This window comes from Acartia tonsa, chromosome 8 (assembly GCF_053477335.1).
Source record: "Acartia tonsa isolate MP-2025a chromosome 8, ASM5347733v1, whole genome shotgun sequence".
Classification (NCBI taxonomy): domain Eukaryota; kingdom Metazoa; phylum Arthropoda; class Copepoda; order Calanoida; family Acartiidae; genus Acartia; species Acartia tonsa.
Window position 1 is genome coordinate 41230390 of NC_137267.1, and position 13806 is coordinate 41244195.

The window sequence follows — 13806 nt, forward strand, 5'->3', positions numbered from 1 at the left end:
AAGTTTCTGCCAAAAATAAGCTTATAAATTTCTTTCTAGGCGACGTATTTTAATAATGAAAATTCTATTATTAGCAATGAAAAACTTTCAAAATTTTTATTGTACTAAAAATATAATTTTGAAATGTCTAAAACTTTTTTGTTTTTGAAGCTAGAGGCTTCAAATTTTGGGTTTTGAGTCTACTCGTGACAGTCTTTCAGCAGTTAAAGCGGTATATTTCTTGCATGGTTCCTTTAATACTAATATGCTTTCATAAAAATCTTTAAGTTATTTATCGCATTGTAACCTAAACAGGTTTCCGCCTATATTAAAATATTAAAATTGGGGCTAACAAAACTGGTATTAATAGTATAATTTTTATTTTAATATTCGTGGAAAATTGTTTTGTAAAACAATGATATACATGAATTTTCAGTATGGATATTAATCGGTATGAAAGCCATTCTGGAAAATTTATTAAATTGATATTATATTTCAGAGAAACAGGATTTCATGTTTGTGCTACGTTGATTACTGCATGCGCTGGAGGGGAACAGTCCCTGGGTCAGGCTAAATCAAGGTGCAAATAAAAAAAAGTTTTTTTTAATGAATAAAAATGTATGATTTTGAGGGGGGGAGGAACTCGACACCCTCTCATTTTTAATTTTAGTTTTAAAGTTATAATAGAAAACTTTTTTCCCCTTCTTAGTGGAAAATGATCTATTTGAGTTATATTGTCCTCTCATTCTTTTTCCATATTTTACCTTTGTTTTAAGCTATATTTTTAGTGGTGATAATATGGAGGTTGATGAAATAGGAGTAGAAGCTGAAACAGATATGATCATAGATGATAATGCTCAATCTCCTATTCTTATACTTGGTGAAAAATTAAGGTTATATAACAGCCAATTTCTTATTCTTATAAATGGGAGAAAAAAAGTATTATATATCAGGGAACTAAAGGTATAAGACAATGGCCGATAAATTGATGTACATCTCCAATAATGATACACAAAATTATCACTGTTGATTTAAATTAGTGGTTGAAATACTTGGACACTCAACTTAATGAACAAACCAATAAAAATGAAGTCTTCGAATTTGTAAAGCTCACGAATAAGAAAACGTTTTAAAAGAATTTTGTTGACTAGTGTAACAGGGGTGTCACTGTATATTCTACATGGGATCCCCTGCTTAGGGGGGGGAGGGGATAAAAAAATAAGTGTTTGGAGGGAAAAAATGTAAAAATTAAGAAAACTGAAAAAAAAAATTTCCATTCCCCCCCTCCTTAGTGAAAAATACTAAAAATGTGTGGTAGGAGGGATAAAATGAATAAGATATAGAGTTCTTTAAATATTTTTCCATTTCCCCCCCTACTTGGTGAGAAAAAACTAGGGGGGAAAAGAAAATTAAAAAATTGTAAAAACTATTTTAGTGAGGAGCTCTCCGCTGGTCTGGCGGATAACTGGAGCCAGGTACGACTGGCCGCCCTCACAGCTACCAGGGCATTCCTCCTAGCCCTAACCTCGGATGAACAAGAACAATTTTTTCCATTGTTACTGCCCAGGCTGTGCTTGAATAGATACTATCTAGCTGAAGGTAGGCAACTCTTTGAATTCAGATACTTACAAGCAATCTAGCTTAATTGAAAAACATTCTAAGTAATAATGTAAATTATTTATCAATTAAAATCTTTTATTTGTATTTTTTTAACCAACCTTTTTTTAAAACTTTCCTTAGTACCTAGTTCTTTTATCTCCTTTTCTTTCAACTCTTCTGCAAGGTTGAACTTGAACCATAGATAATTTTACAAATGCATTTAGGATAAAAATTGTTAGGTTTATACAAACTTTAGGTATGTATATTATAGAGAAACTGAATTATTTGTTTTTAAAGGTGTAAGGCTGTATTCTCAACGTACCTGGGCTGAAATAGTTGATACAAGGGGATGTAAACTAGTAGAACAGTACTTAAAACAGGTATTATTTTCTATCTAATCAAAGTATATGAGTATTAAATTATAATATCCAGTGTGAATAAAGTGTTCTTAAATCGAGATCCCTTACACACTCACACACAGACTGACATCCTGATACTTTAACTTTAGCATTTATCTACCTATCTAATAGTTTCTAAATATAATGATATCCATAAAAGAATGTTATATCTAGGTAGTAGAGTACTATATAATGTGTACTAAGGCGGACAATCACGCTGTAAGAGAAGCTGCTTGCCAATGTATAGCAGAATTGGCAAAGAAGATCAACAAAGTGGCCTTACAGCCAGCTGTACCTGTGCTTTTACAGTAAGTATTTTATAGTTCATTCGGTTCTCAATACTTTTTTTGGTAATAACAGGGATAGGAAAATGAGAGAGAAATACATTCCCATGTCGGGAATTTTGTTCCTGTAGTATGTAAGATTTATGGGAAAAAGGGTTGTAAATTAATTAAACCTGCATTATACAAAATCCACTGTCTATTTTGACCTAATATTGTATTGTGTGTATCAATATTTCCTAATTTTCAGGACTTTGATTGAATGCTTTCAAGACGAGTCGTGGCCAGTCAGGGATATGGCATGTGTGGCTGCTGGCAGCTTTGTTAGATCTTATCCTGAAGAATCCAGGTAGATAGATCAATAATCAGTGATTGATATGGCATGTGAACTGCTTTCCTAGAAAAGCATACAGATGGACAGATAGACAGACAAACCTTCTTAGTGCTGGAGATTAATATTTTCATATAAAATTATGCTTTAGAGAAAGTTTTCCTGTAATGTTGCCACTGTTCTATCAAAACCTGGAGGATCCTATTTCATCAGTAAGACAAGGAGCTGCTATTGCCATCTCAAATGTAGTTAGGTAGGTTAGAATTCACTTTTTGTGAAAAATATGTGAGAGGGGAAAAACTGAATAAAATAAAGAGTACTGAAAACATTTTCCCCCCTCCTTGGGGGAAAAAACTATCGGGGGAAAAATAAACTATTTTACAGCAAGAGAAAAGAGTAAATCTAGTGAAGAATATACACAACCCTTTCCCTCTCTCTCTGCATTCAACTAGTTTATTATTTTGAATTTTATTAAGGGCATATGGACAAGAAATATTGTCAGATTTAATCACAAGAATAACAAATGCTATTGATAACTTGAAAAATCAACCAGAGGAATCTGAAAAATATGGCAGCTTAGATTCAGGTATGTATCTGTATGCTTGCAGGAAGGGAGTGGACATAAGGCTGTTTATTACACTAGTCCCCAACGTTTTATAATAACGTTTTCTTATTCGTTGGCGTAACAACTTTGGGGATTTTAATAATATTTTTATCGGTTGGTTTATTTATTTGTGTGTCCAAACGTTTCAACCACTAATTCTAATCTACAGAAGGTGTAGTTTTAAGATTTTCATTGGGGATGTACATAAATTTGTAGACCATTGTCTCATCCCTTTAGATCCCTGGCTTGCTTGTGCCAGCTTTCTATTTATTAGTATATAAGTTGCGTGATTATAATTTCTCATTCGCAATAATAATCATGCAACTTCCCCTGGTTGTGTTAGAAGGGGATTATTGGGTAAGTTTGGATACTCAATAGTCAAGTACATAATATCAGTACTACCCTTATCCCAAGCTCCTTTGAGGAGAGCCTCATTCATTACGGTGACTTAAATTGGGACACCTGCCATACTCGGCGAGGTTGAGGTAATAATGAGTAGCTCTCATGAGACAGCGGGTCAAGTCATAATGTGCTTGAACGTGGAGCTTGATATCCCTAGTGGCTAGACAAAAGTGTCTCAGCCTACTCCATGACTACTTAGGCCCAAACCCTAAGAAACTATGGCTAATCAATCAATCAATTAACAAAGTATATAAACAAATTGACAAAGTCCTATATAAAATCTCAATCTGTCTTATTAATTTCTATCTATCATTTGCTAATTTCAACACACATTTATCAATCTAACATTCCTTATAAATACATCTAACTTTCTAGGACCAGCCACTTTTGGGGTGGCTAAACGTGTAAGGGACAACGACCCTGAGCTCCATGAAAATCAAACCATGTATTCCTGCGGCTCCTTAGCCCCAAGAATGTCCAAGGGGGGCGGCGGAGGCTGCTCGGGTGGCTCGAAGTTTAAAAAGGTAAACTATCTTTTACTATATAATAAAATCCTTGTTAAGCGTATTTTTGGTATTTTATCCTTATAATTACGTAACAAGATCTCCTGTGTGTCGTGTGTGTCTGTAATGTAGGATCTCGCTAACCGCTAAACCGATATGGTTCTCCTTTACAATTTAACTTCTTATTGGTCCTGGGAAGGTTTAAAACTATTTTAGGGGAGGGTACTACCACCCTCCCAAGAGAAATTACCACTAGATTTTTATAACTAATTAAGATATGCGGGGGGGGGGGGTCGAATTAAAGCCGACACCACTTAAAATGCCCCTAGAGGCCTCTAGTGGTGAAGGCGAAAGTTTGTTATAAAAAACCCAAGTATTAATAAAAACTTATCTTGTATTAGGCATCTGAACCCTGGGAGCTTGCTGACGGCTGTGTTCATTTAGTTGGAGAGCTAGCTAATATTAAGGTTCAATTGAGGTTTTTTTGTTGTATCGCACCTTCTCTATAACTTTGTCCGAATATCTATAAAAGGATGTGATACCAATAGCTCTAGTCCAGTAGCTTGCCTATACATTTTATTACTGCAGTATTAATAATGTTGGAAATCCATATAAAGTAACGGGATGTATGTTTGGGTATGTGCAGAAAGGAGGGGTCATTCAGCTGTTTATTACATTAGTACCCAAAGTTTTTTTTAAAACGTTTCCTTATTATTTGGCTTAATAACCTTGGATACCTATTTATTGAATTTTGATTATTATTATTTTTGGTTTATTAAGTTGTATGTTCAAACGTTTCAACCACTAATTGTAATCTATAGAAGGGGTGATTTTGGGTATCATCATTGGGGAATGGGATGTACATAAGTTTATCGGCCATTGTCCTATCCAGCGTTGCGGAGCCGTTAGATTTTGGTGAGGCTCTGGCTCCACAACGCTGGTCTTATCCATTTAGATCCCGTTGGTATATGTCTGACTGTGTGTAGAAAAGGATCTCGCTAGTACCTCTGAATCGAGATAAGACCTTTAATTTAAAATATACATTTTTAGGAATGTGAAAGTAGCATGGAGTCTCTATTATCTGTGATAGCTAGGTAAACCATAAATAAATCTATTCTTGTGACCATTATCTCGTCGGTCACTCGGTCCAGCGATTACAGAGATCTTAAGCTGCAGACGGATTAGCGATCATTATTTTGTCCTTAAATTAACGAGAAAAAATAAAGGTATAAATATATAGGTATAAAGAATATACTCTAAGTTTGAACTATAATTCATCACTAGACTACCTACTTAGTTGGTAGGATATTTTTATACAACACTTAACAAGGGATGTGTATATTTTCCAATGTAGGTAAAAATACGAAATATTTTCTTATTTTGATCCCCCCCCCCCCCTTTGATGTTGAAAATATACAACATATGCACTTAACTGTCATTAGGAAATTATTCCTAGTTATGAAATTTATGAATTTTTTTTAATGAGACTTGAAATTGTGCATCTACTACTGAGAGGTATATAAACTTTAAAAAAATTGAAAATTGAAAAAAAATTCTAAGAGGATAACGCTCTAACTTTATATTGCAAAATTAGAATTTAGAATTTTAATGAAGATTGATTTATTTCCATTTACCTATCCTTGTATACATGATTAAAATGAAAGATTATGATAAAAAACTTTATCTATAAACAAACTACTAGGTACTTTATTTCAACAATATGTTTTGAAAAAGTTTATAGATAATTATTTTTATGTTTACGGTTTAAGTTTCTATAATCCATTTTATTTTATATTTACATTTTTTTTTTATAAAATATTATTTTCTGTTTCAATGATTACATATTTAAATTATTTTCCAGTATGGCTACGAAACCAATTTATATCCGCAGGATTAGAACCGGTTCTGAGCCATATTGTATTGTATTGTATTGAATAATTCTCAGGATTCTCGTGTGAGAATATCGAGGAGAATGTCTTTTAGTCTGCTTCAATCCATTTTCACTATTTTCACAATAATTAGTCTAGCTGATGAAGCCGGTCATAATTAGATTTAAAAACAGCAACAGTTCCAGAATTTTTAACATCAGTTGGTAAACTGTTCCATGTTGGAACAACTCTCATACTAAAAAAGTATTTTCTAATGTCACCATTACATCTTTTTTGAATAATATTCAAAGGTTCATTGCTTAGTCTCGTGTTGGGTCTGATATTTGAACTTGTATCACCATATATCTCAAACCAGTTTTTATAATCAACATTGTCGATTCCTTTCAGCATTTTGAAAACTTGAACCATGTCAGCTTTTTCTCGTCTGTATTCTAAAGTTTGAAGTCCAATTTCGGTCAGTTTTTCTTCATAAGTTTGTCCATTCAAGCCAGATATCATTTTTACCATTCTTTTTTGGACATCTTCAACCACTTTTTTATCACATTCCAGCCAAGGAGACCAAACTGGGGATGCATACTCTAAGATTGGCCGGACATGTTGACAATACAGATTTACAAAAGTTTTCTTGTCTCTGTAATGAAAATTTCTCGATACCAAGGACAGAACAGTATGAGCTTTTTTGGCAATAATATTGCAATGAATAGAGGGTTTCAATGATGAATGTATATTGAATCCAATGTCTTTTTCAGTATCACTAGTCTGAAGAGTTTCACCATTCATGGAGTAGTCATAATTAGGATTGTTTCTGCCAACATGAATAATTTTACATTTTGAAGTGTTGAAAGACATACCCCATTTTAAACACCATTCATCAAGATTGTCAATACTTTGCTGTAGGACCAGCTGGTCATTAGGGCCACAGATGGCGTGGGCTCCTTTGGAATCATCAGCGAATTTCTTGGCTATGTCAATAATGACTACAGCTTCGTCTATATCATTATTATAGACAGTAAAACAGACAGGACCAAGTAGGCTTCCCTGTGCCACACCAGACTTTGAGTCTTCCCAGTCAGAAACTTCACCATTTAGAACCACTCTTTGTTTTCTACAGGACAGCCAGTCTATAATCCACTGCAGAGCTTTTCCTTTTATTCCATGTGCCTTTAGTTTCATAATAAGCCTTTTTCTTGGTACTTTATCAAAGGCTTGGGTAAAGTCTAAGTACAATAAATCCATTGGTTTACCTTCGTCAATCTTTTTGGTCACAGTTTCTAAGAATTCAAGGAGATTTGTTGTGCAGGACCTGCCAGGACGAAATCCATGTTGACTGGAATTAAGCAGATTGTTAGTTTCAAGGTGGTTTACAATACTATCTTTGACAAAGGATTCAAAGAGTTTGCCAGGTATACTTGTTAGTGAAACTTGTCTATATTTGGAGGGATCACTTTTTTTCCCTTTGTTCTTAAATATTGCAGTGATATTTGCAGATTTCCAGTCTTTAGGTACAGAGCTGGTTTGAAAAGATTTTTCAAAAATAATCTTTAAAATTTTAGAGGTGATATTTACAGTTTTTTTCAGAAAAATAACTGAAATTCCATCTGGGCCTGGTGCAGATCCATCCTTCAGTTTTTCAATTTTTTTCTTGATTTTACCTTCATCAAAATAGATATCTTCGAGTGGTTCAACATCAGCTTCATTGATAGTTGGCAGGTTCTCAGTATCTTCTTCAACAAACACACTAGCAAAGTATTTATTTAAGATGTTAGCCATTTCTTTGGGGTCATCAGTTTTTACTCCTTCATGGATTAGAGGACCTACAGAGCTTTTCACATTTTTCTTAGAATTTACATATGCATAAAATTTACGTGTGTTACCTTTATCAGAGGCCAGTTTCTTTTCAAAGCTTTTTTTCGCTGTTTTACAGAGTTTTTGGACCATTTTTTCTTGCTTTTTATAAGCAGAGAAGTCTTGTTGAGCCTTTGATTGTTTATATGTTCTCCAGAGTCTTCGTTTTTTTCTAACTGCTTGAAGGCATTTATTATTCATCCAGACTGGTTTAGATGCTTTTCTTCGGATTCTAAAAGGAACATTTTTTTTCACACTTTCATTAACTTTAACTGTAAAAAGTGTCCAAGCCTCTTCAGCTGAAAGGTCACGTAGTTCAAGGTCCCAGTTAAAACTTTCTAAATCACTATTTATCTGATTGAAATTTGCCTTGTGCCACTGTGGTACTTTTTGTGAAGTTTCACTGTGATTTAGAGTAACATTTGTTTCGATCATTATTATGCTATGATCACTTTTTCCAAGTCTGCCTTCACATCTAGCAGAAATAATATCACGAGGCAGATCTGTAAGTACTAAGTCTAAAATGTTTCCTTTTAAATGGGTAGGAAAGTCAATTATTTGATTATAGTCTTTAGTTATCACAATGTCCAGAAATGTCTTGCAGGTTGAGGAACTTGAAGTGTAACTATTCCAGTCAATATTAGGGTAGTTAAAATCACCGAAAATTATACAGTTTTTAGGCAGAGAAGTTATAAGATTATTTAGTTCATCATTGTTGGCGGGGCTAGAATTGGGGGATCTGTAGATCAAACAAGCATTTAAAATTTCACTTTTCAGTTTAACTTGAAATTTGCAATATTGTATGAAATCAATATTGTTGTCACTAGAGGTAAAAACTGTGAGTCCATCTCTCACATATACTAACAATCCGCCACCAATTCCCCTTTCAGTATCACTTCTGTCCTTTCTCAATTCTTCAATAACTTTATATCCAGGAATAGATAAAAAAGAATTATTTATATCTGGATGGCACCATGATTCACAAATACATATAATTATACATATATTGAAAAATTATGTATCGTGTATCGTATTACAGACAATTTGGAAAGAATGATGAAATAAATATCATAAAATTAATACCAGTTTTGTTGGCCTTTGCCCACAGCCCAACTGTGTCAGCAAAATTGAAATTTAATTGCTATCCGCGGAAATCTGTCTATAATACGATGCAATAAAAGTATTCCATTTTTTTCAGGATTTATACATTCAAGCATTTTGTGAATCACATCAGCCTGTTTCAAACAGTTTGTACAAGGAACATATATTTCATTGTTATCGTTACTAGCGAGGCAAAACCTGTTTTTTCCCCCGGTGTTAGTTGTCTTAAAAATTGCAGTTTTGTAGTGGTACCTTTACCGTTCTATAACAGTTCCTAAGTACTATTAGATATAGAATACGTGAATATCGTGAAAAGGTTAACATTGTCGTCAATTTAGGTTGCTAATATAGTCCTGATATATTGATCATTACGTTCTTCCACGGTAAGGAGAGGGGTTGAGTTGGGGGTTATCGTTATATTAGCCAGTCGGAGAAATATTTTATCAGGGTATGCTAGAATCTCTTACAATATCCACGTATTCTATATACATTACTAAAAAATGGAACTGCCACGATTGTTATTGCAGAGCTAATTAAGCCTTGTTTTAAGAACACTTCAGTTTCTTAATAAAGAGGGTCATTTTTTCGCGCAATTCCGTAAAGTTGGGCGTAGGGTTGAAGTTAAATGCTCATATTAAGTCAAAGTGTTTTTCATTATAACCAAATGTATTTGAAATGTTCCATAAAAAAGAACAGTTTGACTTAATAAGAGCATTTGACTTTAATTTATTATGCGAAAAAATTAACTCTTTTTTCAAAAAAAAATCCAATAGACTACCTAATGAAATATATGGATAAACCAGAATTTATACCATGAGTCCTGTACTGGATAAAAGAATATTAAAAGCTCAACTGGAAACTTTTTTTGATCTCATATTCTACTGTTTAGGTAAGAAATATTTTTAGTCTGGCCTGATATGCTTGTTGTGTTGAATTTACAGTTCTTATACATAGGAATAAAGTAAGCTATTGAAAGACTTCTAATGGAAGTGGGTAAGGGGGGTGGGGCTTAATTAAGTCGATCCCGTAAAAGAAGGGGAAAAATAAGGGTTTATTTTTTCAAGTGGCGATTTCTTTTCGGTACTCCGCCATAAAAGTTATAAAACTTCCAAGGACCAAAGAGAAGTTACATTGTAAAAGTAAGTAGAAGTTCTGCGGTTAGCAAGATCCTTCGGTACAGACGTACACAAACAGACATCCTTTTACTTTTATATAAGGATTGTTAAATGATAGGTCAATTGAGTTGATTGTAAATAAATATTGATAGATGTTTAGATATATGGATAAAATAAAATAATAGTAAATAAAATTAACTTTGTTTGTATTTCTGTTTCAATGAGTTGTACTTTCAAATTTTTGGTGATTTTTAGCTTAGTTCATTGTAAACAGCAAAATCATTAAATGTTTTTCCATTAAAGTAAATAATGCTAATTGCGCTCTTCACATGGTCATAAACGTCCATGTTTCTTTTTAAAGCTAAGCGTTTATCCTGTTATTTTAAAAGCTTGCTAAAATTTGCTATTTTGTCATGTATTTTTGGCTGTAAATGTATGAACATTAATATTGTTAAATTTTGAAATCAAGTAAATTTCTGACACAAACATTGTAAAGGTTATTTCCTGTTTTAGAAATAGCTTAGCCTTAGATACTTGGATAGATTAATATAAATATATAGTTGAAAAGAATGATAGATTGATAGAATTATATATTAATATGAAGATAGATAGATTTCTTCCTGTAAATCACCTCTTATGGGCAAAGCTGCTGTCCATGACACTTTAACAACAACCAAGGATAGCTAAGGGGAACCATCCTTTGTTTTCTGTCCAAATATTGGTGGTATTAGGTTAAGTCAACCTTTTGATTTAATGATCTTTTTCTGGAAGACCTAAAAATAAATGATAATGACTTGCGCTAGCTTTTGGTCTACGACATTTCCCCGAATATCACGCAGCAGTGGGAACCGTTTTTAACAACTCTGGTATGACTTGGGAGTCAGTGTGGTACTGAATCGATCCCGACACCTACCAAACAGAAACCCAACACGTTACCAATTACGTTAATGCCGTGGGTTTAGATAGATTTACAATCTAATTCTATTTGTTGTTTAGAGAGTGAAAACGGATTAGCTTCTTATTCAGCTGAACAATGCCTTCAAGCTTTATCTAGTAGGCTTGGCCCTAATATACTCAAGTAAGGAATAGATAAAGATTCTTATATAGATTGGTGGATAGACTTTTAGTTAGTTTGAAAGTTGCTTAAAGAAAAAGTATGATTTAAAATTATTATGATAATAGATTATTATTGTATAATTCCATGCGGACCAAAGGGTCCATTAAATGAAAATCATTTAGTCTGGGAAATCTTATGTCTATTACCGACTTTTTGGCTTTTTAAAGATATAAGATAGACCGACACTGACAAAATTGAATTGTGACTTTAAACAATAGCGGTTACGTCTCTAGAGGCCTTTAAAATGGCAGAATAATGTATTTTTGCGAGAGAATTTTTTGAGGGTCTAACCTCATCTTTAAGATTCACTGTATAGGAGAACCATATCGGTTCAGCAGTTAGCAAAATCCTTTACTAAAAACTGGTAGACAAACTAAAGATTAAACTTTAATTTTAGAGGAAGAATAGAGAACTATAATCCGAAACACCTTCACATCTATAATCAAAAAGTTCTGCCTGGTGTTGCTGGTATTGGTATTAGTGTACCTGGAGGACCACCTGGTGCCATGGCAGTCCAGCCAGGACCAAGAGGGATGCCAACAGCTGCTGTTTCTATACCTGGCAGCGGAAGACAAGGTAAACGTTTTGACTAATAAACCAAAAATGTTTTCTAAAAAGAATTTTGATAAAACAATTTTTGTACCTTCTAAATATGTCTAAATTTTGTAATGACTTATCTATACGTCTTTTTATAAAATCACCCACTGTTTTTTTTACATATTTTCCCCTGTACTTTTTGTGTTTTTTGGTCTGATTTACAAAGTTTTTATGGGTAATAGTATCAAAATTAAATTTCCTGTTGTTACGAGCATCCAATATGTAATTTACTTTGACCGTCATCAGTCGGTCAGTCATCATACAAAATATAAATATTACAAAATGAAAAAAAAGTAAGGTTTAGTGAATTTTCTCTCAAATATTCTTGATTTTGCCAAATGCTCTTTAAATCTCCTTGTCCGTATTCTTCGCTACTTATGGATGTTGTCATCCTTGTTAAAACTCTAAATAAGTACTATGAACGAAAAAATCCTTCATACAAAAATGTAGATTCGTATTAATTTTGAATATTTTAGGTACAGAAGCAAGATTAGGTGGCACACCTACATAACTACAACAACATTTATTAAACACATAAAATACTGAATTTAAGTCACATAATGTCAACATAAGTATATAACTGTATGTCATTAGACTATCGATATGTCCATATATGCCAGCTAGGACCACACAATGAATAAGACAATGGACGATAAACTTGATTAAATTCGAATGATACCCCTTTTGAAGATTAAAATTAAGTTTTTAAACGAAAGAATGAGAAAACGTGTTTATTAAACTCTCTATAATTTAAACATTCTCATCCTTCCTACACAAAAGTGCTAAACATAGTTTTTAAGAGATGTCTTACAGAACAGGGTCACAGAGAACCATACAGTTTTATTTCAATGTCATTACAAACCGTGTGGCTGTAAATGGCATATTGATAGTGGTCGTTGAGCCTTGAATTTGCTTGCCAGATTGCATTTGTGTTGTCGATAAGAATTAAATAAAGCAGTTTAACTATGCGAGTCTATGTAAAGCTTTTGTAAAATTTCGTCTTTGTGAATCTAGATTTGGTTTTGCTATTTTTCTGTGCTTCTTTTAAAAGTAATTCTTTCAGTCCATTAATTTTAAAACGTTTGCTGAAAAATTTACCCAGAACTTAAGCTAATAATTCTTAGACAATTTGCAAAAGATGGATTTACGCCCCAATTATGATTAAGCAAATTAGCAAGATTTAATTAAAATCCCATGATTTTAAACTATGGAATGTGAAAACGTATTATAATACGACTTTAGCATCCAGAGCTGGATCTTTAAATCATTTTAGTAGTGAGCCAGATCGGGGTGAGCCAACTTTCCACCAATTAGAGCACAGCATCTTATGAAATGCCGTGCTGTGATTGGCTAAAATTCGGCTCACCCCGATCTGGCTTACCACTAAAAGGATTTAAAGATCCAGCTCAGTATAGTTGACAATCATCTTATGTCCTCTCCCTCCCTGAGTAAAATGTAAAATTGACACGCTCAAACTGTTTCTTCCTAATGGATATATTATTACTTGGATCTTACAACATATTTTCATGTTTTCTAAGAAAGTGAAACCTGAAGCGTGCTACAATAACAATTCCCCTATCCCATCTCCTCCCCTTCTACTGGATGATCGACTTGACCAATAAACAGTTTAGTAAGCTAAATTGACAATTTTTCCTCCTGTCATAATATCCACGTATATTCTACATCCATTTTCTTCCTTTACTTTTTCACCATTTTCATTTTTGCACTATTTTCAGATTGCATTTAAAACTAAAATGTCTGCAAAGAATTTGAACTTCTAACAATTTTGCAACGAGAGAAAGAAAGAAGTGAGAAATATTTGTTGATAGTTTGAACATTGTTCCAGTTAGATAGACAAATACACATACATATTCTCTTTAAGGAATGAAAAATTGATTTAAAGTAAAAATTTACATTTATCATTAATGAAAAAATAATACTTCTAAACTTTAACTAAAAAGGGGGATATTTTGGAACTTTAATTTTAAAAGTAACTCATTTCCATTATATACTTAATTACTTTCTTCGTATCTAGGATTTATAGG

The 13806-nt window shown here is 33.1% G+C and overlaps 1 protein-coding gene across 8 annotated transcripts in view; it reads left to right on the top strand.

Moving 5' to 3' along the window:
* LOC145326964 (uncharacterized) overlaps positions 1 to 13498 on the top strand; it is a 134046-nt gene extending 120548 nt beyond the window's left edge. Inside the window, exons 13-30 of one of the 8 annotated variants that reach the window (XM_080170420.1) lie at positions 479 to 559; positions 768 to 872; positions 1415 to 1578; positions 1876 to 1958; positions 2151 to 2284; positions 2508 to 2606; positions 2740 to 2841; positions 3065 to 3174; positions 3970 to 4118; positions 4499 to 4564; positions 5148 to 5191; positions 9030 to 9087; positions 9734 to 9821; positions 11044 to 11125; positions 11562 to 11740; positions 12238 to 12366; positions 12652 to 12983; positions 13172 to 13498. In XM_080170420.1, coding sequence (XP_080026546.1) covers positions 479 to 559; positions 768 to 872; positions 1415 to 1578; positions 1876 to 1958; positions 2151 to 2284; positions 2508 to 2606; positions 2740 to 2841; positions 3065 to 3174; positions 3970 to 4118; positions 4499 to 4564; positions 5148 to 5191; positions 9030 to 9087; positions 9734 to 9821; positions 11044 to 11125; positions 11562 to 11740; positions 12238 to 12272 — 1579 coding nt within the window. In that variant the 3' untranslated portion in view covers positions 12273 to 12366; positions 12652 to 12983; positions 13172 to 13498. Of the gene's footprint in view, positions 1 to 478; positions 560 to 767; positions 873 to 1414; positions 1579 to 1875; positions 1959 to 2150; positions 2285 to 2507; positions 2607 to 2739; positions 2842 to 3064; positions 3175 to 3969; positions 4119 to 4498; positions 4565 to 5147; positions 5192 to 9029; positions 9088 to 9733; positions 9822 to 11043; positions 11126 to 11561; positions 11741 to 12237; positions 12984 to 13171 lie in introns of all 8 variants that reach the window. The other 7 variants (XM_080170421.1, XM_080170422.1, XM_080170423.1 and 4 more) reach the window with 7 other exon arrangements.
* Positions 13499 to 13806: the final 308 nt, after the last annotated feature.